General features: G+C 39.4%; 1 protein-coding gene across 10 annotated transcripts in view; it reads left to right on the top strand.

Moving 5' to 3' along the window:
• LOC6570309 overlaps positions 1 to 22,784 on the top strand; it is a 50,210-nt gene that overhangs the window by 1,790 nt on the left and 25,636 nt on the right. For 7 of the 10 annotated variants that reach the window (XM_032741938.2, XM_032741939.2, XM_032741940.2 and 4 more), the window contains exons 3-5: positions 13 to 5,079; positions 16,725 to 16,856; positions 17,604 to 17,612. In XM_032741938.2, coding sequence (XP_032597829.1) covers positions 13 to 5,079; positions 16,725 to 16,856; positions 17,604 to 17,612 — 5,208 coding nt within the window. The remainder of the gene's footprint in view (positions 1 to 12; positions 5,080 to 16,724; positions 16,857 to 17,603; positions 17,613 to 22,784) is intronic. The other 3 variants (XM_032741942.2, XM_032741943.2, XM_032741941.2) reach the window with 1 other exon arrangement.

The following is a 22,784-nucleotide window of genomic DNA, read 5'->3' as shown; positions in this document are numbered from 1 at the left end:
TATTAATTACAGCATAATGCAACGGAAAAGTGCTATCAGAATAATCGTAACGATGCCTTAACCACGGACCGTCGACCATTATCGCCGTATACGACGAATACGGATGCGGATACGGATGCGAGAAACTACGATGATGACTATGAGTTGTGCGGCGAGGAATGGAGTCAGGGCGATGGCGAAGGTAATCGTACATTTAATACGGCCTACGATTACGGCACGGATGAGCAGCACTATTGGCCGGAGACCACGGACTACGGCTCCTATACGGCTGGTTATACGGCGAAAATGTTGCCAGTCGTGCCCGGTATGCCAAATGGCTGTGGATCCCATAATACGGAGAGTACGGAAAATTCGTACGTCCGTCGTGGCAGTCGTTACGGTTGCCGTTTGCCCGCCGCACCCATGGATAATACGGCGTATCGCATTTTGCCACAAAATGATGCAATTGCGACGGATGAAAGAATTGGCAGCTTTATCAGTTTGCCGGCAACAACGCGTATATTGCCGGAGCCACAGCTGAGAACACGTTCCTCAATACAAACGCAGCAACAGCAACCGGAACTAGAGTCGGAAATTTATCGACCGTATACATCAATGTTGCCTTTAGACTACGGCATGGATTACGGCAGCGATTATGGCGCCGATTACGGTTCAAATAATGCCGATAACTTATCGGCTTACAGTGATACGCCGCCAATGAGCAATGTCCAGCACAAGCTGCAACAGCAGCGCAAAATATCGCTAATGATGGCCATGACTACGGCGTCGGTGATAGCATCCGGCGAGACAAGAATACCCGTACAAGTACCCGTAAACGCAGCTGGACAGCAGCAGCATTCGACAAATTGGAGCTCAAACTCCAATTCTTATCATTATACAAATATTAATAATTTCAACTCCGGGTCAAACTACGGCTCCAATTACGTCTCCAAATCCGGCTTAAATTTCGTTTCCGCCTCCGTCACGCCATCCACTTTAGCTTTTAGCTGGTGCAAATCGGAGACCAACTCAGCTAGAAAATTGCCAAAACGTTTGCCATCACCGCCCGCATATAGCAAAGCCAGCCATCATCAATCAGTGCCAAGCGCAGCTGAAGCATCCACAAACTCAACCTCAATTGCTCATCAATCAATTAATCAACAGCAGCAACAACCACAACAACCACCGGCACGCAGCCACAAACAGTTGCCAAAGTTACCCATACCTAAAGTGAAAACGCAATTAGTTCCTAGTAAATCAATCAATCAGTCAACGGCGGTTGATGGTGCTTTCCTGACGGATGCCGCAACTCTGGCAACTGTTGAGAGTCAATCAAATAAATTGGCCTATTGCGATTTCGAAATGCCATCAATCAATCATCAATCAAATGAACATCAATCAGTTCAAGCGTTAACTGACCCAAATAAAATCAAGAAATTTGAAACATGTGAAAAAAGTAAAATTCCTCAAATTGCTGATTTCGCCACCACAATCATGTCAACCGCTCATCAATCAATCAATTCAACAACAATAACAGCAACTCTAACAACAGCTTCTACATCTTCCCCATTCGATATTACCGAGTATTTGAAACCCTATAAATACGATCAACTCAAATATGACGTTGAACAAGAAAAAGAAAGAAAAGAAAAAAACAGTGCTGATAAATTAGATACATTTAAATTGCTGGAAATGGAAATGCCAAATTCCATAACAAGCTGGAGCCATGAAAAAACAACAACAACACCAATGTCGTCCAATGTTGATAATGCATGTTGCGCAACAAGCACATTTGATTATATAACAACACTGGAGCGCGAAAGTGTTGCTCACGATGTAGTCAAAACACTGGGCCAATTAAACAACAACGTGTTCACAACAACAACAACTGCAACAGCAACAACTCCCACAACGTTATACAACCCCGCAGCTAAAGTTAGCGCTATCAACACTGCTTCAATAAGTTCACCAACGCTGTCCTATGTGGACTATATGAAACAATTTCAATTGCCCGATTTGCCGCCCATTCTTGATATTTGCAGCGATGTTGATGTCGATGTCAATCGATTAACAGCAGCAGTGATTAACGATAACGATAAATCAACTGGTGAATTGGGGCGCAAAACCGAATTTCAATTAGAAAGTTATATGCCTGAAGAATTTAACGCCTGGAATTCAGATTTGACCAAGGAAAAGACAGAGCTGCCACCTTCTGATCGGAAAGAGTTACAAGTTTATGACAAAAAAGAGTTGCCAGCTGACTTGTATAAACAAACAGAGTTGCCACCCAGCGGCAATGATCGACCAGAGTTGCCACATAGCTTTTATAATCAGGCACAGTTGTCAGCTGGTGACAATAAAAGAACAGAGCTGCCAACCAGCGCTTATAATAAGACAGAGTTGCCAGCTGACCTTTATAAGAAAACAGAGTCGCCTGCTGACATCTATAAACAGCTAGAATTGCCACCTATCGCTTATGATCAGCCGGAGTTGCCACATATCGCTTATGATCAGCCAGAGTTGCCACCTACCTCTTTTGATCAAATAACAGAGTTGCCACTTGACCTCTATAAACAAACAGAGTTGCCACCTATCACTTATAATCAGCCAGAGTTGCAATTTGACCTTTATAAGCAAACAGAGTTGCCATCTATATTTTATAACCAAGCAGAGTTGCCAACCTATGCCTTTGATCCAGAGCCAGATTTGCCAACTGAGCTAACAACTGCAACCTCAGCGAGCTTAACAACTGGAAAAACGTCCGCTTTCGACGATAGTTTCTACGATAGTTTCAATGTCGATTTATCGGCACTAACAGCAACAATCGCACATATCGAAAGCGAGACGAGTTTAACGACAGCCACAAAGCCAGCGAATAATGTGTTATTGATTGATAATAATCAAGTGAATGAATTTTCGGGTGGCTATTACAAGCCAAATAAAACAGAGTCGCAGTTGCCGTTACAATCACAGTCACAGTTACCGTTAGAATCGCAGTCACAGTCACAGCCACCGAAAGCAAAGGTAGTTGCTAGTAGTGTGCTGGGCGGGCTCTCCAAAGGTTTTAAAGGTGGCTTGGATGGTGTTTTGAGTGGCGTCAGTTCCACAATGGAAGCGGGAAAACATCAGAGCACGACCAGCAATAATAATAATAAAAAAGGTTTCGGTTTTGGTCTGGCATCCAAATTGGTGCCAAATGTGGGCGGATTGCTGTCGGGTGCTAGCAACAAGGAAGTGCAGCCGGTACAGCAACCGATACAGTCGGTACAGCAGCCGGTACAGCAGTTGGTAAAGCAGTCGGTCCCCACAACATACGCCTACGATGATTATGGTTATAGCTACGAACCAAATGCAACGGGTGCTGCTGACCTAGCTGGTACGTCTATATCCCTACAAACTAATGATTACCTCGATAGCCTCGATGAGGACCTGATGAGCGCAGACAATTCGCACACGGAACAGCTGAACTTTGACGATGAGTACGGCTACAGTGAGTACCCGCAAAGCTATCCAAATGAGGCCTACAACTACGCAGAGCCCTTCAAGGTGACCACGTGCCAGCAGAGTGAACCCATTGAGACAATGGCACCCTCTTTTTATACCACAAAGAGTGAGACAGAGACGAAAACTCAACCGTTAATTGCGAAGCTGAGCACAAAGGGTAGCGGTGGTAGTGGCATGTTGGGTTCGATATTTGGGAAGGCCGCTGCAGCTGTACAGTCGGCAACGCAGAGTGCCTCATCGGTGGCATCAGCGGTAGTGCAAAAAACGGTGCCTGCCACAAACAGTCAGGGCAAGACTAAAGAGGTACCGATGGGGGGAGTACCGATGACAACAGCAGCAGCTATGGGCGTACCGATAACAGCAGTACCTTTAACAACTGACTACCCTCTGCTGATGGACAGTGATTATAATGAAGTAATGACGACGATGACGACAACAACTGGCGCTGATTACGTCAATAGCAATACACATATACCACACAATTACAATGAGTTATCGAGAATCGATAACACGGCATATACGTCATACTATTCGGAGGCTAATCAGGGCCAGCAACTGCCAACGGTGCCGTTAACAATATCCGGCGGCAAAAAACTGCCCACCATAAATGGTAAATCGAGTCTGCTCATTAAACAACAGCCCACAGAGATCTACGAAGATGATGAAGACGTGTCCGATTTGGAACTAGATGAGGACGATATCATTATAGATGAAGATGAGGAGGAGGAGGAGCTGGGGCTGGAGGAGGAGGATCTTGTGGAGGCAGAACCGATTTATGGCATGAATAGTGAGCAGCATGATTACTATATGGATCAGCTCAGGCAAACGACACCGTCGAGCAGTCGTCTAACAAACGATTATTATGAACACAGTGTTGTTAATGCCGGTAGTGCTGCTGCTGTTGCCAGTAGTGCTGTGGCAGCAGCGGGTCCTGTTTATGATTATCGTGAGGATTACTTTAACGAAGAGGATGAATACAAATATCTTGAGCAACAGCAGCAGAATCAACAGCATCCCGATCATCATCAAGAGCACCCTCAACATTCCCAACATTCTCAAAATCTACATCAACATTCAAAACATTATCAATCGGTGGCCGGTCAAAAGCAAAGTTCGCTCGATTATCATGGCGATTATCTGGATGAGCCGTATAACAGTGATGACGACTGTGGCAATTATCTAGATGAAAGCTCGAGTGGTAGTGTTGGACTCGGTATTGCCAAGACCCACAAAATACAGGAGGGCATCAATCAGGGCGAACAAGTTACGCATTCGATTGGCGTACATCATCCGATACAGAAACAGGATAGCATTATTATCGAAGAGGCGGAGCCAACCCTAAACGAGGCAGCGATCCAAAAGGAACATCCCAACGATGAAGATGAGGAGGAGGAGCATGATGTGGATGTGGATGATGAGGATCAGTTAGCGGATCTGTTGCCCATTCGCAGCAAGTCGCAGAAGGCAAAGAAGGTCTTGCTGCGTGGCGAGACGGAGGAGGTTGTCAGTGGTCACATGCAAATTATGCGCAAGACGGAGATTACGGCCAAGCAGCGCTGGCATTGGGCCTACAATAAAATCATCATGCAACTCAATGTAAGTACATTTCTCATGCATACATTTAACTCCAAAGGAAAAAATAAGCGAAAAGTAAGCTAAAATAAGTTTAGATTCGATAAATATTATTTAAAAATTTAAATAAGGTTAAAAATACTTCTTATTTTTAAAATTCTAATTTATATAGGAAATTTAAGATTAGAAAGGATTTCCTAATTCACAATTACTAATAAGCATATAATAATTCATAATTTAACCGTTTTAGATTTAACTGAGCCAAAAAATACTTTTTTAAATAAATAACTCAATTATGATTTAAAAATTTTTTTAAAATAAATTAAATTTTAAAAATAAGATAAGTTTTGATTAGATAAAATATATATTTTTGTCAGCTTTTCGAAGGAATTTATTTCACAACTACAAATAATCATTATTATTTTAAGATTTAACTGAGATAAAAAATACTTTCCTATATCAATAATTCATTTTTACTGATATCTCATCATGTTTTTATATTTTGAAATTATATCGACAAAAAAGTGTTTTAACTCGTGTTTCTAAAATTATTATAATTTATAAATTGATTTCCTAATTGATATACCACATATTTAAATTTACTATTAATAAACTGGACAATTTCAGCAAGACCGCATAAGAAACCTCTAACGTATAATCGAAAATGTGTTCTCAATTTGAAGTCATAATTTTTATACGGTATTTGGTAATAGAGCTTACTCGACTAGAACATTACTTACCTAATGGAGAGATAATAGTTGTAGTCATCGCATTTGGGAGAGAGAATAATGCGATTAATTTATTGGCTTTGGGGTCGGTCAGAGTGCGGCTGATAAGCAAACTAATTTACATAGTTGTTAATTATGTGTATGTGGAGTGTGGTGTGTAGTACTTATGTATCTATGTCAAATTATACATACACTCAGCGAGAGGAATTGGAAATCGTTTCCAAGTAAATTAAAAAATTAGCAAGGTTATTTTTCCTATTTTCTTTGAAATGTTCCCTAAAATATGAGCAATTATTGTTCCTTTCACAAATAATTGCTCAATATTGTTGGTTTCCCAAAAATATTTTTTTTTTCTATGCAGAACTAAAATTTATAAAAGTTAAAAATTAAAAATACTTTCTAAGATGCAGAAAGCAGAAAAAAAATGTTAATCTTCCCAATTAAATAATGTGAATTTTATAAACTAATTAAAATGTTTGTGTGAAAACTTAAAACAGTAATAACAATTGAATAATAATAATAACAATAATAATAAATCTTAGAATTCCAAAAAAATTATAATAAAAATATCAATGAAATTAATAATAATAATAACAGTAACAATAATAATAATTTTAATCACAATACAAATAATAAAAATAACAATAATAATTATAATAATTATCAAAGTACCAACAAAGCTAATTTAATACCCTAGAAATTAACATATTTGTTTCATAAAAATTCATGCTCCCAAATAAGCTAAGCTCTGAGTATGCCAGTACTTTTCTTCCCGTGTATGCTGATAATTTGCTGATGATATGAATGCAAATTCTCGAAATAAGCGTGAAATTGGCAACAGTTGAATGAGTTGCTTGTTGGTTGTTTATTGGCTGATTGCATAACAAATTGTTGCTCGAGTTGCGCGGATCGTGAAATATAATCGAGAGATGAATTTAATATTGGGTTTATTTGGTGATCGCAGCTGGCCGCATTTAATGCCGCTAAATACCAATTGTGAAACAAATGCAACAATTCCCAAGCAGAATACAACAACAACAGCAACAACTGTCGCTGAAAGAACTCGAAAATTTAGCTGCCTTTTGAAGCATCAGCGACAAAGTGTCGTGTCCTATGTAAGTCTGCAAATAAAAAATTAAAAATAAAATAAATATATTATTATTAGAAGTAAAATAGGAAAGTGAAAAAATATATAATAAATAAAATGAACTAAAAATAAATAATAAATAAATAATTTTATAATGGAAAAGTTAAAAAAAATAGAGAACGTTGCAGTCAGTGGTAACTTTGATACCATTCGTAATAAAAGCTGATGACAGGTAGCAAAGAACAGGGTGGGTGTAGCCAAGAAATACTGTCTAAGTTTGCCTTTCAAATTGCGATAAATATAATCTAGTAGTTTCTTCGATGTGTGCCAACTGTATTTGTTAAATTACGGGAGATATGGGCTTTTGAAAATGTTGGGTCGAGAAAAAGTATAAGATAATATTCCTAGTAATCTTCCTTCCAAGTTTGGTAAATTTTTCTCGATTTGCTAGCCCTCTAGTGGACGTAGCATTCCAATTTTTACACTTTGTCGGACGCGTGCACAGACCAGTATATGTTCCAAGTTTTAAGTCCCTATCTCAAAGGGTGTCGAAAAAAGTTACGTTCATATGACACCTTCTGTATCAAAGTAAGAAAATAAATAAATAAACAAGAGTAAATTAAACAGCTGCACAAGTGGGACACCCTGTATTTGGGTCAAAAGGAGTCGGCACTTTTTATGCATGCGAGTGTTTGCCTCTTTCGCTCTCTCCCATTCTCGCTCGTGCATGTATATGTTCGCATATTTATATTAAGTGGCTCCCTCTCTCTTTTTCTCTCTCTCGCTTGTAAAGCTTGCACAGCTTTTCATGTTCGCAACTCCCGCGCAACAATTGCAAGCTTTTGCTGTACTCAGCTGTGCGAGACATGCGCAATGCTCATTGCTCATTGGTTAATTTGGGCGTGCTCTCAATCTTAATGCGCTCTTTCTATCGATACCCAGCAGCAAAAAGGTCCCATTACGAATTAAATTCGTATTCTATACTTTGTAGGCGGTGTAGCTTTGATTTCATATGTAGTAAATGTTTTCAAAACGTACTTAAAACCAACATATATAAGAAATAATTATTGATAAGACATCAAGTTAAAAGTGCATATTTAATACTTAACATTTTAAATAAAAACTCAATTAAAAATTACATTTGAAATACATTGCATTAGGTGTATAACAGAAATTAAAACAAAAAATTAAATACAATTATGCAGTTGGGCGTTTGCCGATGGGTAGTTCGCTGCTGGGTCTCTCAATTTGCTGCGTTCTCTCACGCTTACTCGCTCTCTCACGCTAGCTTCTGCTGCTCTCTTTAAGCTTTTGCGCTGAGCTGAAGTTTTATACAGTCGCTGTCGGCGTCGCCATTGGTGTAGTTGTGCCATCGCCGTCGCTGTGCCTGTGCGTGCTACTTTAATAAAAGTTCTGAGGGAAGCGAGTGAGAGAGCGCAGAGAGAGAGAGAGAGAGCGTGTGTGTGTTCGCCTCGACGAGCAGCAAAGTTTACCAAATTGTAGTATACTTTTCAGCGTTTTTCAATTCACACCAAAATTTTCCACCGCGGTTGCAACAAGAAAACTAAAAACTAATTTTTAAAAATTCGGAAACTAACGGCATATATTGCTATATCTATTTACATAGTTAAAGTAAAATGAATGAAATAGAGTATATGTGAAATAACAAAGAAATATATATTTACAGAACTAGAGGCAAAAACTAAAACCAAAAACCCCGAATATGTATACACAATTTTATAGTTGCATGCCTTGATGTTTCAATGTGTGTGTGCCTGTGTGTGTGTGTGCCTGCGTGTGTGTATGCCTGTGTGTGTGTGTGTGCCTGTGTGTGTCTGTGTGTGTGTGTGTATTAAATGTGGAATTGTGTCACATGGTGGACTCCGTTAACAGACGAAGTTAATACACATGCACGCAAATGTATATATACATATATACATACGCACGCACAGTTACGCTTATTTTCCTCATATAAAATCATGTCTGGGACCATGCCAAATGTCCTATAAAATCCATACATATAAAAAATAAGAAAAAAAAAAATGTATATAAAAGCAAAGAAAACTGGCGATTCAATTTATTTTTTTAATATTTGGCAAAAACTTGTCTAATTTACAGGCTTTTTTTTAAGCACATATATCACTTATTTTTAATTTATAATAAACTCTTGTGTTTTCACTTATGCTTGTGCTTAAACAGTTATTATTATTATTTTTCCTTTTGTAAAGAAAAGATCCGTGACTAATTTAAAAAATTATTGTTCATGTATTTATAAATATTTTGAAATGTTTTTTGTTAATGTATTACCCTTTTTTAATTTTAGAAAGTGGTTTCTTAATAACAGTGGTTATGATATAAATATACATAAATTATAAATTAGTCTAATATTTTAAATTAAAATTCAGTATTAAATTATATTTTTGTATCGACCGACTTGAGTGGAAATTAAATACATAAATAAATTTTCAATTTTCAATCTGTCTGTCATCAATACATCAACTTAAAAATTCCTTCAGTATTAATTCCTTAAATTAGTTGATATCTATTAATTATTAGTTAATTAATAACTAATATTGATAACTAATTAGGACTGGGCATCAATTATGAATGGTTGTCAGTCGAACAGGGTGCAACAAGTTGAAATTGTACATTAGGGATATAAAACGATGCTCATTATGTTTTTCGTTTCCTTACAATAAAATTTGCAAGATGATATTATTATTATTTTTTTTACAATATATTATATATATATTTTGGTTACTCTTTATATATTTCGTTTACGATGTATTATTATATAAATATGTGTTATATATATATATATATATATATATAATATTTGAATATAATAAACTCTTATTTATATATTAGTTTTAAATATTAGCACTTGATATATATATAATATTTGAATATAATAAACTCTTATTTATATATTAGTTTTAAATATTAGCACTTGATATATATATAATATTTGAATATAATAAACTCTTATTTATATATTAGTTTTAAATATTAGCACTTTTTATTTACGTTATATTAAAAATGTATATGTATATATGTAAATATATATGTGTCTTATATTTTTTATATTATATACATATAAGTCTATTATTATTATGTGCTTTTTATTTTAACAATATATTCGGGTGAACAAAAATTCTGCTATTGGTTCTGTAAATGTATAAATGTGTATGTGTATGTATGTGTGCGGATTACATTTATAAAAAGAATAAAATATGTAAAAATGTAAAATTAAAATGAAAAAGGTGAAATGTCGCTGAGTGAAATGTCCTCGATGAAAGCAAAAACAAGTGAAATAAGCAGCTACAAGCAAGCGATTTTAGATGAAGAGGAAAGCAATGGAACGTTACACGAATATGTGGCAGCCGCAAAGCAACAAAAGACGGCAGCAAGCGAGGCCAAAATGGAGTTGCAACAGCAGTTGCAAGAACAGCAATCCTACATTGTTGCCGCAAATGCGGCGTTGCACAGTCAATTCAAAATCAAGCAACAACTGAAGCAGCAACAGGAACAGCAACATTTGCAACAACAACACTTGCAACAACAACAACAAGCGATAAATTTGCAACAGAATTTTGGGAAAAATATCAATCAAAATAAATCGCAGCTGAGTTTGGCCAGCGATAACTTATCGTTATCGATGTCGATGAACCACGGCAGCTTGACATCGATACGCAGCGAACAGCTACTCTGCCAGTTATATAATGCCCAGCAGCACTCCGATTACATTATCTCGGATTATATGGACAAGATCGCAACCAGAATCAGTCTGCTCGAAACAGAGTTAAAATTTGCGTGGCGCGCTTTGGATTTGTTATCGACGGAGTATGGCAAGATCTGGACGAGATTGGAGAAGTTGGAGAATATATCGGTGGAGCAGCAATCGGTGGTGGGCAACCTGATGGGGTTGATTGTAGTTGCCAAGGAAGAAGAGGAGGAACAGGAGCGGGAACTGGGGTTGGGGTTGGAGCTGGAGCGGGAACAGCTGGAACGAGAGCAGCTGGAGCGGGAGCTGGAGCAGGAGCAGTTGGAACGGGAGCTAGAGCGGGAGCTGGGCTTAGAGCGGATCCAGGAGCATCAGCAAGAGCTGCTGGAGCGGGAGGAGCAGCAGCAATTGGAGCTACCTTTTGGCCTGGACCAGCTCGAAGCTAAGCCAGACTTTCAGCGTGTGCTGCTGGAACTGAAACGGTGCCAGCAAACCGAGCACGATTTGCAGGGCGAACTTTTTCTCAGCCAGGATGAGCTGGAGGAGACCCAACTAGCCCAATTGGATGGCAAATGGCTGCTGAATCCTAGTGCCGGCGCAGGCAAACTCTATTCGGAGGCGGAGCTGCTGATGTACGAACAACAACAGCTGATGGCAAATAATGCCAGGGCGGAGCTAATCCAGGAGTTTCTCAATGGACAGCGAGTGCTCGAGGAGGTGGCAGCGGGAGGAGCAATTGGAGCAGGAGGAACAGTTACTGGAGGAGGAGCACGATCACATGGAGGAGGAGGAGGAGGAGGAGGAGGAGGAGGAGGAGGAGGAGGAGGAGGAGGAGGAGGAGGAGGAGGAGGAGGAGGAGGAGGAGGAGGAGGAGGAGGAGGAGGAGGAGGAGGAGGAGGAGGAGGAGGAGGAGGAGGAGGAGGAGGAGGAGGAGGAGGAGGAGGAGGAGGAGGAGGGAGGAGGAGGAGGATTAGCTTCAAGAGCTGGGGGAGGAGTAGCTGGAGCTGGAGCACGAGCACATGGAGGAGGAGGAGGACATGGAGGAGGAGGAGGACATGAAGGAGCAGAAGAAGGAGTAGCTGCAACAGCAGGAGCAGGAGCATTTGGAGGCGTAACTACCGCAACTGTGGCCAGTTCTTCAATGGAAACTGGAAGCTGCAATCACACCATGGATCAACTGCTGGATCAGGTGCAGTTTTTTCGCTTGGCCGCCCTTAAAGCCGGCCAAGGTGGTAACCAAGTGGTGCCCATCCAGGACACGGGCGGCACAGAGATCAATGAGAACTTCTACAAACATTTAAATGAAGCGTATCGCGAACAGGAGCTAAGCACAGAGATTAGCAGCGTGGAGCAATTGTTGCAAGAGTCAAGCGCAAAGTTGCCACAAATTAATGAGGAGGAAAGGATTAAGGAGGGAGCAACCTTAACGAGGGACGAGGAGGGAGCCCTGACGAGGGGGGGGCAGGGATCCTTGCGCCTAAAAGACTCGCGCAAACATCGCAAGAAAAAGCATCACAAAAATGAAATGGATATGATAAACAATTTAAAAAGTCTGCTGGCGCAAGCAGATAAAGAAAAAAACCTAGATAAAGATAAAGCTAAAGATTGCAATAGTTTAAATAGAAATCAGAAATTAAAAGCGGACAATCAATCGTTGCTGCTCGCGCAGGATAATCATTACCAGCAGCAAGTAATTATACTCGATGTGATGACGGATTTAATTACCCGTGAAATGAATAAAATAACCGATTTGCAATCCTTGAACCCCAGTCAAATCCAAAAACTACGTCAAACGATACGCAAAGAGCAAAATTTTTTCGAAAAACTGAATCAGGTGGATACAAATTTGACGCTTTTATTACTAAACCCTGTAACAATGGCGGAGGAACTGCGTCGTCTGGACGTCCAGGATGCGCAGTCGAAATTCGAGCTGGTTATGCGTAAATTTGAGAAGAATATTGATACACTCAAAAAATTGTTGGGCAATTCTTTTGGGGAGTATAAATTAAAAAACGACAAAAAGAAAGCAACTAATGAAAAAGAAAGGGAAAAGAAAGAAGAGCGAGAATTGGAAAGAAGCAAAGATAACGATAAAGAAATTGTAAAAGTCACTCCAATTGATTACAGTGCACATCTATTGCGCAACAATTCGGATCTCGATGAACAACTCAAATTGCTGGAAACCCAAGAAATCGAAATCAATCGCAAAAAGAACATAGAAAAAATCACAAACCGACTCGGCTTGAAAACGGAGCCGTTCTTAGAGCAAGCCACGCACATTCCAAATGAGGCAGCCGCCCTAAATATATACAACGAAGATGCGTACATCAGATCCTTGAAGAAGAGCCTGGAACGACACAATAGCATGTTGTTCCTTTTGCATCTGCAGCATCCTGGAAAGCATAAAATCTCAACGGAGGTGGACAATATTTTGCTGGGCACAAATGGAACGAGTCCACCGCCGCCGGCGCCCAACGATGGTCTCTACGACGAACTGCATCCGTTTCAAGTGAAGTCCGATTCGGGGCTGAGTTCGATGAGTGGCTGGTCACCAAACTCGCCGCTGCCGCCGGGAGAGGATTATAATAATTATAAAGATATGATAGAGTTAATGTTGCAGTTGAGAGGGGGAGGGGGTCGGGCAGGAGAGGGAGCAGCAGGGCTAGCAGAAGGAATACCAGAGGAAGGAGCCTTCCTCAATCTGCCAAATCTCGAGCAGCAGCCGTCAAGCGCCACGCCCTACATTTTATCCGAGGAGAATCTCAACTATATACACGAACTGTCCAAGAATATGCCCATTTGTTCGGCCTATGAAAATAAATCTATATTTAAGGCATCATCGAACGATAACATTTGCACAATCGATGAAATGCTGGCCTGGGATCATCGTCAGCAATATCAGAAAATCGAGTTGAGAAAAATTCCGGATCTATTAAAAAAGAGTCCTACAAAACAAGCCATAAAACCGAGACCAGTCTCAACGTATCAGTTGAGCGATAACGATAATTTATTGGCACGCAAACCGCATTTGACAGATCGCTTGGTTTATTATCCCAGTTCGAACAGCATCGTGGATTACAATAGCAGCAACAATCTCGATTATGTGGGCTACAAAAGTGAGCGAATGGAGCAGTCAACGCTATCGATAACACAACCGATAACACAAACGATAACAAGTGCTGCTGCTGCACACAAAACACCCAAAGTGTGGAATAAATTGAGCAATTTATTGCCCGATAATCTAAAAGTAAAGCGTTCCATGCGCTATCAACGCTCCCAATCCTTGCCCGGTCATGATGCGGATGCGGATGTGGATGCGAATGTGATGTGTTCATTGGGCAAAAAGCTGCAAATCCGTGGCCAGGCCAATTCTTATCCGTTGGCCGCCAGCAAAAAGACGGTAACAACAGAAACAACAGCGATAACTGCAGAACCTGCGCGTCACTTGGAGTTATCGAAACGTCTACAGAAATTGCCGCAGCGTCTCATACAACGTGCTGCATCGCAACGAGCCGTTGAACCAGTTCCGGGTCGCAAGAAACGTTCATTTTCGCACAAAATGAACAGTTTGATGCAAAAGGCGAAAACTTATCGACGGCATAGTTTTGGCTTGCGTCACGAATCGAGCAGCTCGGAGCCCGATAACGATAACGATAATGAGCTGGAGCTGGAGCAGGAGCAGCATGATATGCGTAAATCCGATAATGATGAGGATTATGTGGATGATTACATATTAAATACAATTGAGGATAAGGAGAGTTATCGGCGCAGTAATAAGGAGAATAATCAGAATTTATTTGCTGTCGTTGGCAATTTGAGGCGAACACAAAATGGCGGCGATGTGAAACAATTTGAGCACTTTGAGCAACTTCAGCAATTTGGGGACCTTCATAAATTCGAGCAAGCGCCGAAAATATTTATTGGTAGTAATGGAATTGCTGAGTCATCGCAATTGGGAACTGCTGACAGCTCTGCCTCAGCATTGGGCGCAGTATGTCCGGCAACCTCTGCAAACTCAGCACTGCCAGACCCATTAGCTGTACCCTCATGCTCTGCCGACCTATCTGCTCTACCAGTCCAAGCAAGCCCAGCAAACTTATCAACTCTGTGCTCCATATCCACAGCCGTACCCTCTTGCTCTGCCTCTACCCTATCCAACCAAGCTACCCTATCAACACTACCAGTTGTATCAGCTAAATTAATTTTACCACATTTATCTACACTAGCTTCTGCATCTCCTCTACCAATCCAAGCAACCCTATCAACTCTCCCCTCTGCAGTACCATCAACCTTACCCTCTTTCGCTGCCTCAACTGTGCCCACTCTATCAGCTTTAACCTCTGACACTACCTCTGTCACTGCTCTGCCCACCCTAATGACGCAACCCCCTCCAGCAGTGTCACCCCTACCAGCCTCACTCACAGCGCTACACCCTTGCGAAGCCAGCACGCACTCGCATTTAAATGGTTTATCGCAATATCGTTCTGGTATTTGGGCCAACCAACAACAACAACAGCAGCAATCGTTGGACATACCAGGAGCACTTTTTAGTCGCGAGGACGATGACAATCGCAGTCAGCATTCGGCGAGGACCTTCTCATCATCGCGGCGCCAAAGCACCGAGGACAGCATCGATACGGATGATGAATATTTCTGCTACGAGCTGAGACAACTTGAGGAACTGGAGCAGCAGAGTAGAGAGCAACGGGAGCAGGAACAGGAGCAGGAGCACGAGCAAAATGAGGTGCTCTTCTCCCAAATAGATGGACTCAATTCGTGGCCCAGCTCCGATTATTTACCCGACGAAGCTGTCAAGCTGAGAATGTCGCAGGTGCTCAAGGAACTGCTGCGCTGTGTGCCCGAAGTAGAAGCCGAAATGGAAACGGCCAGCTCCGCCAGCTCCAAGCCTAATCCGCTCGAGCAGGGATTAAATACGCCAAGCAGGCAGCAAAAATCACAGAAATTGCTGAGAGTCGCCGATATGCACAGCGCTTGGCAAGATGTCAACAATGAGTATCAACTGGCGAGCAGCGAAAATGAGTATTCACCGGGGAAGGAGAGGGAGCAGGAGCAGGAACGGGAACGGGCGCAGGAGCGGGAGCAAAGATTTAGCAGAAAGAAAAAGAGAGTGCGAAACAGCAAAAGTTATCAGAATAAAAGTGAACTAAAAGATTTGCCAACTGGTTCATCCAGCTCAGCATACACCTCTGAAGAGGAGCACGAGGAACAGGAGAAGCACGAGGAGCAGGCATGTAAAAGAAAGAGAGAGCAAAAATTTGAACAATTTTCGATGGAATCGGATAATGAGCAGAAATGGTCATCAAGTGGAGCTACTTCGGGTCCAGATACGCCAGCAGTGCTTAGCGATGAGCTGGAATTAGATGAGGAGCAGCTGGAGGAGCAAGAGGAGCAGAAGCTAGAACAACTGGAGCAAGAGCAAAAGGAACAGCAACAGGAGCACGAAGTGCCCAAAAAGCAACCATGCATACAAAATGCAACCCTGCCACAGGCAGTGCTGCCAACGCAAGCAACGACAGCATTGTCAGTTGAGGTAGATCAAACAATGGCGCAAAATTCAAATGCAAAGCGCCCATTTAAATTGATTAGTCAAGATTCAAGTGTAGATGTTTCGCAAACGGGCGGTGTAAATGGGGGCGTGGCTGGCAATTTGGGCAGCAGCAAGTGGAAATTGCTGAAAACACTCAAAGAGCGCAAAATTGAGGAAAAGAACAATCAGGATAAAATGAAGGAAGAGGAATTGGCTAAAGACAAGGAAAAGGTAAACATAACGAGTAACGAGTAAAAGAAAAGAGTATGAGTAAAAATAAGAGTAGAAACTAACTAACTAACTAAAATACCAATTACTACAGGATCAATTACTCAAAGCACTATTATTAAAATTCAATTCTTTTAACTCATGCAAATAATATAGTTCTGTTCTGTTAGCATATACATTTTATATATATATATACATTAAATTACATTAAATTAAATTAAACTCAATATTTTAAAATTATACATATATATTATTATAAATTATAAACTTTGTTAGCACATAAAAGTTCTATTTTATATATATTTTTTTTTTGAAAATTATAAGTAAATAATATTTAAATTTGGATTTTTGCAGAATGGCACGGCACCTGGCGACGTGGGTCTTCGCTCGAATGGGCATCCTGGCGACAATCCGTTCTATAGCAATATCGACAGCATGCCCGACATTCGACCCAGGCGTAAATCCATTCCCCTTGTCTCCGAGCTGGTAAGTTTGACACTTTATTTAAGCTTCGAGTGCCCGAGATTCGCTAAGCAATTATAAAATTCCCAGAATTTTATATTTGTAAATCTGGGAATTCATTTTAATTATTATTATTTATTATTTATTTATCAGTTAAGGCAAAAAAAAAAAAAAAATTGCAAACATTTATTGTTAACGTTAATTTAAATAATACAAATAATATTTGAATTAAAATCGACCTTTCAGGACCTACTCCTAAAATTTATTTAATTTGAATTGAAAATAAATAAATAATTTGAATAAAAAACATATTTTAAGAGTTCTTGAAAATGAAAATGAGCTTTTGTAGTTAAATTTAAACGTAAAAATTCTTTAAATTGAAAACGACATTTTTGTCGGTCACAAAAAATAAGTAGAAATAAGCGCTAAAATAAATTGAAGCGTCTAACGGTCTCGGGCACTACCGTGTGTTGAATACACGTTAAACTTAAATCCCCATCCAATACTCAACACAAACACGAGCACACGCAGGCGAACACATGCATATGCACAAACAGAGAGAAAGAGAAAGAAAGAGCTTAATAAAGTGGGCAGTGGTATTGGTAAGCGAGATCAGTTCGTTCTCTCAGCGGCGCTCTCTGATTGCATATGTTGTGTGTGTGAGCAAGACACAATACAATATAGAATACAACTTATTTGTGTGTGCGTTTTTTTTCGTGTTTTTTCTTTTGTACAACGAAAAATGAAAAATGATTTAAATGTGGACGACAGGTGCTCAAGGTATTATCGAACGCTTATCGATTTCTCAATTTCAATTTCGACTATTTCAATTTCACCTTAGTCTCACAATTCTATGTAAAATGTTGAACTAATTTATATATGCATAATTATACCTTTAATTAGTATTTTGTAATGTGCAACATTTCCTTTATATTTTACGAGAGACAACAGAAAACAATTTGTACTGATAGCAAAGCTACAAGTGTTTTTTTTAAATTCTGAATTTTTTTTAACTTTAGCAGGAAATTCAAAATAACGATTATATTTATTGTCATTTCCTGATTGCTATGACATGTTAATTCATATTCATTTACTAATTGCTTTGAGAATTCATATTTTATTTGGTACAAAGGATATAAATAATTAACTGTATTTTATGTTTTAATTGTATATTAATTGGGGCAAATTAAATAAATCAATTAACTGTAGTTTTCTTTTTTGTTGCTTTATTTAGATCAGAATTTAATTATAAATGTAATCAGGTCCGTTAAGAGTCCAAAGAACCTGAATTATTTATTAACCCGCACTCGTGACTTTATTTTTTACATAACTGCTAGCATTGTTGAATACTACTTTTTAAGTGTTGATCACAAGTTGTTTTTGCTTCTATATAAATATGTATGTTGCCTTAATAGTTATTCTCTCTTTTTTATTGATGACAATTTGTTGCTGCGTCGCTTTTACACACTGTTTAAATTATTATTCCTTTAATTTTTTGATATTTCACTTAGTTTTGCTAATAGTTTAAGGCTTTGGCTATCGTAGGTTATCGATAAAATCTATGCAACAGACAAAAGCTACATTATTTATTGGCTCACTGTTCAAAGCTCATACAATGAATAAATAAATAAAAATTTAAATAAATATTTAAGAACCGGAGTGTAGAATAAGTAAATAAACATTTAAATAAAAAATAAATAAATGCAGAATTACTGAATGAATATATAAGTTAACATCCATTATTACAAATAACTAAAACCAACGCATACGAATAAATAAGCTAACACTACGAATAACCCAAGTCAATGCACTCGAACAAATACCATAAAACACGCGCGCCTCGTCAGCATATTTTCAGCAACGCGGGACTCAAACAGAAATGTGCTGAGCCCACGATCATAGGTAAGGCGCATGGACAAACGTCCCGTCAGCAGACCCCACGAGAAGACCATCGTGGGACCCAGAAGGGATAACTGACACCATCAGCGACAAAATTGCAGCAATCAAAGCGTCAGCGACAAAGTCGCAACGATCAGCAGAAGCAGCAGTCCGAGGTTTAGTTATGATAAGTCAGAGTTTATGAATTCAGTCTAAATAAAATATTCGAACAGAACAAACTGTTTTTTTTTTTTATTAAAAACCGTGAGGACTCAATTAATTGGCGCCCGAACAGGGACCGGTGCGGAAGTATAAATTATCGCGAGCTAGTGAAAGTGATTTAACCACTTCTTCGTCAAGCGCCTCAAATAGCCGCAAATACAAACATAACTCCGCGAAACAGGACAACGTCAAAAAGTGTCAAGTTCTATCAAAAGCGCCTCAAGTAGCCGCAGATACGAACAAGACAGTTTGATCAAAAGCGCCTTAAGCAGCCGCAGATCCAAACCCGAACCAAAACTAAAAAGTTTCAAAATATATCCGCACCGGTGCCACAACAACACCGCCGACAACCCTGTAGTATCCGTCCGCAGGGTACCGTGAGCGAAGTATCCAGAGGAACCTGAGTCACCCATCTCGACCGTCGTGGGATAAAAAGAATCAATTCTAAAGGATCATCGCAGGAGATTCGCCGGAATTCTGATTATCCTGTAAGCACAGCAACTAAGACATAATCTAAGATTCGCAGATAGAAAAACTAAAAAAATAAAATAAAAAAATAAAAATAAAAAAAATAAATAAAAATAAAAAAAATAAATAAACAAATTAAAATATATATATATATATATATATATATAATAATAAAAATAATAAATAAATAAAAAAAATTGTTTTTTTTAATTAAAATTAAAAAAATAAAATAATAATAATAATAAGAAACAAAGCAACTATAGATTAAGTAACAGGTTTTCGAAAAATCATTCTAACTAAATAACTTCCCAAAAATATTATCAATTAAAAAAAAAATCCAAATATTCTTAAAAGTGGTCCGAATATAAATTTATCTTAATTCGTAAAAGACAAAATTACAAAATGCAGTCCAACGAATTGACCGAATTCCTAGCCAACTTGAAGCTGGGAGCAGCCAGTACCAGCTCCCAGAGAAATACCCCATCAGGCAACGCAGCTTATGCAAGCCAAAGCCTGAAAGATACTATTGTATCCCTGATAAAAGAAACTCTCCTGGGTGGCGATAAAATAAGGCAAACAATAAATACAGAAGGTAGCGAATGTCTAAACGATATCCCATTTACCAGTCCGAGATTAGGGGAAGAGCAGGAAAAGGTTCCCGAAATAACGCTGTTGATTAGAGATTTTTCCGGAAACCGAACCACATTCGGTTCTTGGAAAAAAAATTTAGAAAGAATAATGACCATTTATAATGGTCAAGAAGAAACCTACAAATACTACTTAATAACTCTGTCAATCCGAAAATAAATAATAGGAGAAGCCGATGCTTTGCTTGAATCCTATAACACTCCTAGGAATTGGAAAGCAATTTCCAAGTGCTTTACAGAACATTACGTTGATAAAAGAGACTTAAAAACTCTCGAATACCAAATGTTCTACCTAACTCAGAGACGTATGTCTGTTCAAGAATTCTACCAGATGGTATACCACCAATTATCCCTCATCCATAACCAAATAAGCGTACAAGAAGACGCACCAGAGGTGATTAGAACTTTGACGAATAATTATTGAGGTAAAGCCTTAGATACGTTCGTGAGAGGTCTAAATGGAGATCTACCTAGACTCTTAGCAACCAAAGAACCAAGGGACCTGAGCCATGCCTTGCATCTGTGTAACTTGGTGGAGAACCAAGAACATAGAAATGCCTTCTTACCCAAACCAAGACAACAATCACCACCTCTACCGCCCAGAAATCATATTCCGTTGCATAAATTGTCCCAAACCAATAACTCTGTACAATGGAGGAATTTCAACCCAAACCTATATCACACCCCTAAACCAAATATGAATCATCAGATGATCCAACAGCATAAGCAATACCCTCAACTATTCCGTGGTCAAAATACAATGCCGCAACAATTTTTCAATCTTAGACAGGGATACCAAGCGCCTTCGCGCCCTTTTTTTTCCAAAATCAGAGCTAAAACCTGTACCAATGGAGATAGATAACTCCATTAGAACCAGAAACGTTAATTACATGAACAAGCCAAACACCAATGATTTCGTTGGGAAACACCCCAGCAACGCACTTAGCGGTCAACCTCCAAAGATTCAACGACAGTTCCATATCTCAACCGGACATCAGAAGGAGGGGATGAACAACCAAACCCTTACGATATGAAGGACGAGGACGGCTCCGCCGTACCGGAAGGAGCCTACGCCCTACCTGATGAGGAAGGAAATGGAATTTACTATGAATACCAACCAACAACGATCGATGCTTCCGGCATTCATTTTTTAGATTAAATAGTTCATCTCTGCCCTATTTCCAGTGCATACCGAGGAACGGCAACCCATTGAATTTTTTAAGAGATACAGGCTCAAACCAAAATTACATCCAACCAATTTTAGTTCCAAGTCCGAGACTAAACCAAAAAGCATTTAATGCAATGTTGGTGGACAAACAAAAATATCCCACCACACTTTCCTTAGTTTATTCGGTCAAAGAAATAGGCCAATCAAATTGGTCCTAGGTATACCTTGAAACAGCTGAACGCTGTCATTGACGTCAAGAACGAAACATTAATTATTGACGGAAACTATAGGATTAAAGTAAGACAACTAGAAACACAGTCAGTAAATAACATAAAAGTACGGACAGAGCACATGACGAACAAACAAAAAAATTTCATAGATCACGTCACTAAAACCCGAACAACACTGTTTGCAGAACCAGACGAAAAACTGACATACACCACCAGAGTGTTAGGCGAAATAAGAACCACATCAGATTCTCCAGTATATAGCAAGCACTACCAACACCCTACTTCGTTAAGAGGAGAGGTCGAAAAACAGATAGACCAGTTGCTGCCAAACAGCATAATAAGACCTTCACGTTCACCGTACAACGCCCCCGTGTGGGTAGTTCCAAAAAAGAGTGACGCTTCAGGCGAAAAAAAGTTTCGAATAGTTATCGACTATAGGAAACTTAACTCTGTAACAATTTCGGATCGATACTCGATCCCTGAGATTGGAGAAATCATCGCACAATTAAGCGAGAATAAGTATTTTTCCGTACTAGATTTGAAGAGTGGATTTCATCAAATCCCTCTCATAGCAAGAGACATAGAAAAAACTGCATTCGCGCAGTTAATGGCTGCAGTTAATGGCGGAAAATATGAATTCACCAGACTTCCGTTTGGACTAAAAAATTTGCCATCAATATTCCAACGAGCATTAGACGATATCCTAAGGGATCACGTCGGATAAATTTGCTACGTTTACATCGACGATATTATTGTCTTTAGTAAGTCGGAAGACGAACATATCAACCATCTAAATACGGTCTCCACGACCTTAGATAAGGCAAACATGAAAATTCAAATCGACAAATGCGAGTTTTTCAAGACCGAAGTCCATTTCCTAGGTTTCACTATTCCTGTAGATGGAATTAAAACCAATTGCGAAAAAGTAAGAGCTATCAAAAATTTTCCAATACCCAAAAGCCTCAAAAACTTACGTTCTTTCTTGGGTTTAACAAGCTATTACAGAAGATTCATTCGGGATTATGCCAAATTGGCTAAACCCATCACAACCCGCCTAAGAGGAGAAAACGGTAGACTTTCAAAGAATCTCTCCGATAAAGCGGAAATAACACTTGACAGTAATGCAATTAAAGCATTTGACAAGATTAATAGTACGCTCAGCTCAAACGACGTGGTACTAGTGTACCCCAATTTTCACAAAGAATTTCACTTAACAACCGATGCATCAAATTTCGCCATCGGAGCAGTCCTAGAGCAAAAAGGTAGACCCATTACCTACATATCGCGCACACTCTCGAAAACAGAAGAAAACTACGCAACTAACGAAAAGGAAATGTTA

The sequence above is a fragment of the Drosophila grimshawi genome, unplaced genomic scaffold (genome assembly GCF_018153295.1).
Source record: "Drosophila grimshawi isolate 15287-2541.00 unplaced genomic scaffold, ASM1815329v1 contig_80, whole genome shotgun sequence".
NCBI classification, from domain to species: Eukaryota; Metazoa; Arthropoda; class Insecta; order Diptera; family Drosophilidae; genus Drosophila; species Drosophila grimshawi.
This window is presented reverse-complemented; position numbering and strand designations above follow the sequence as displayed.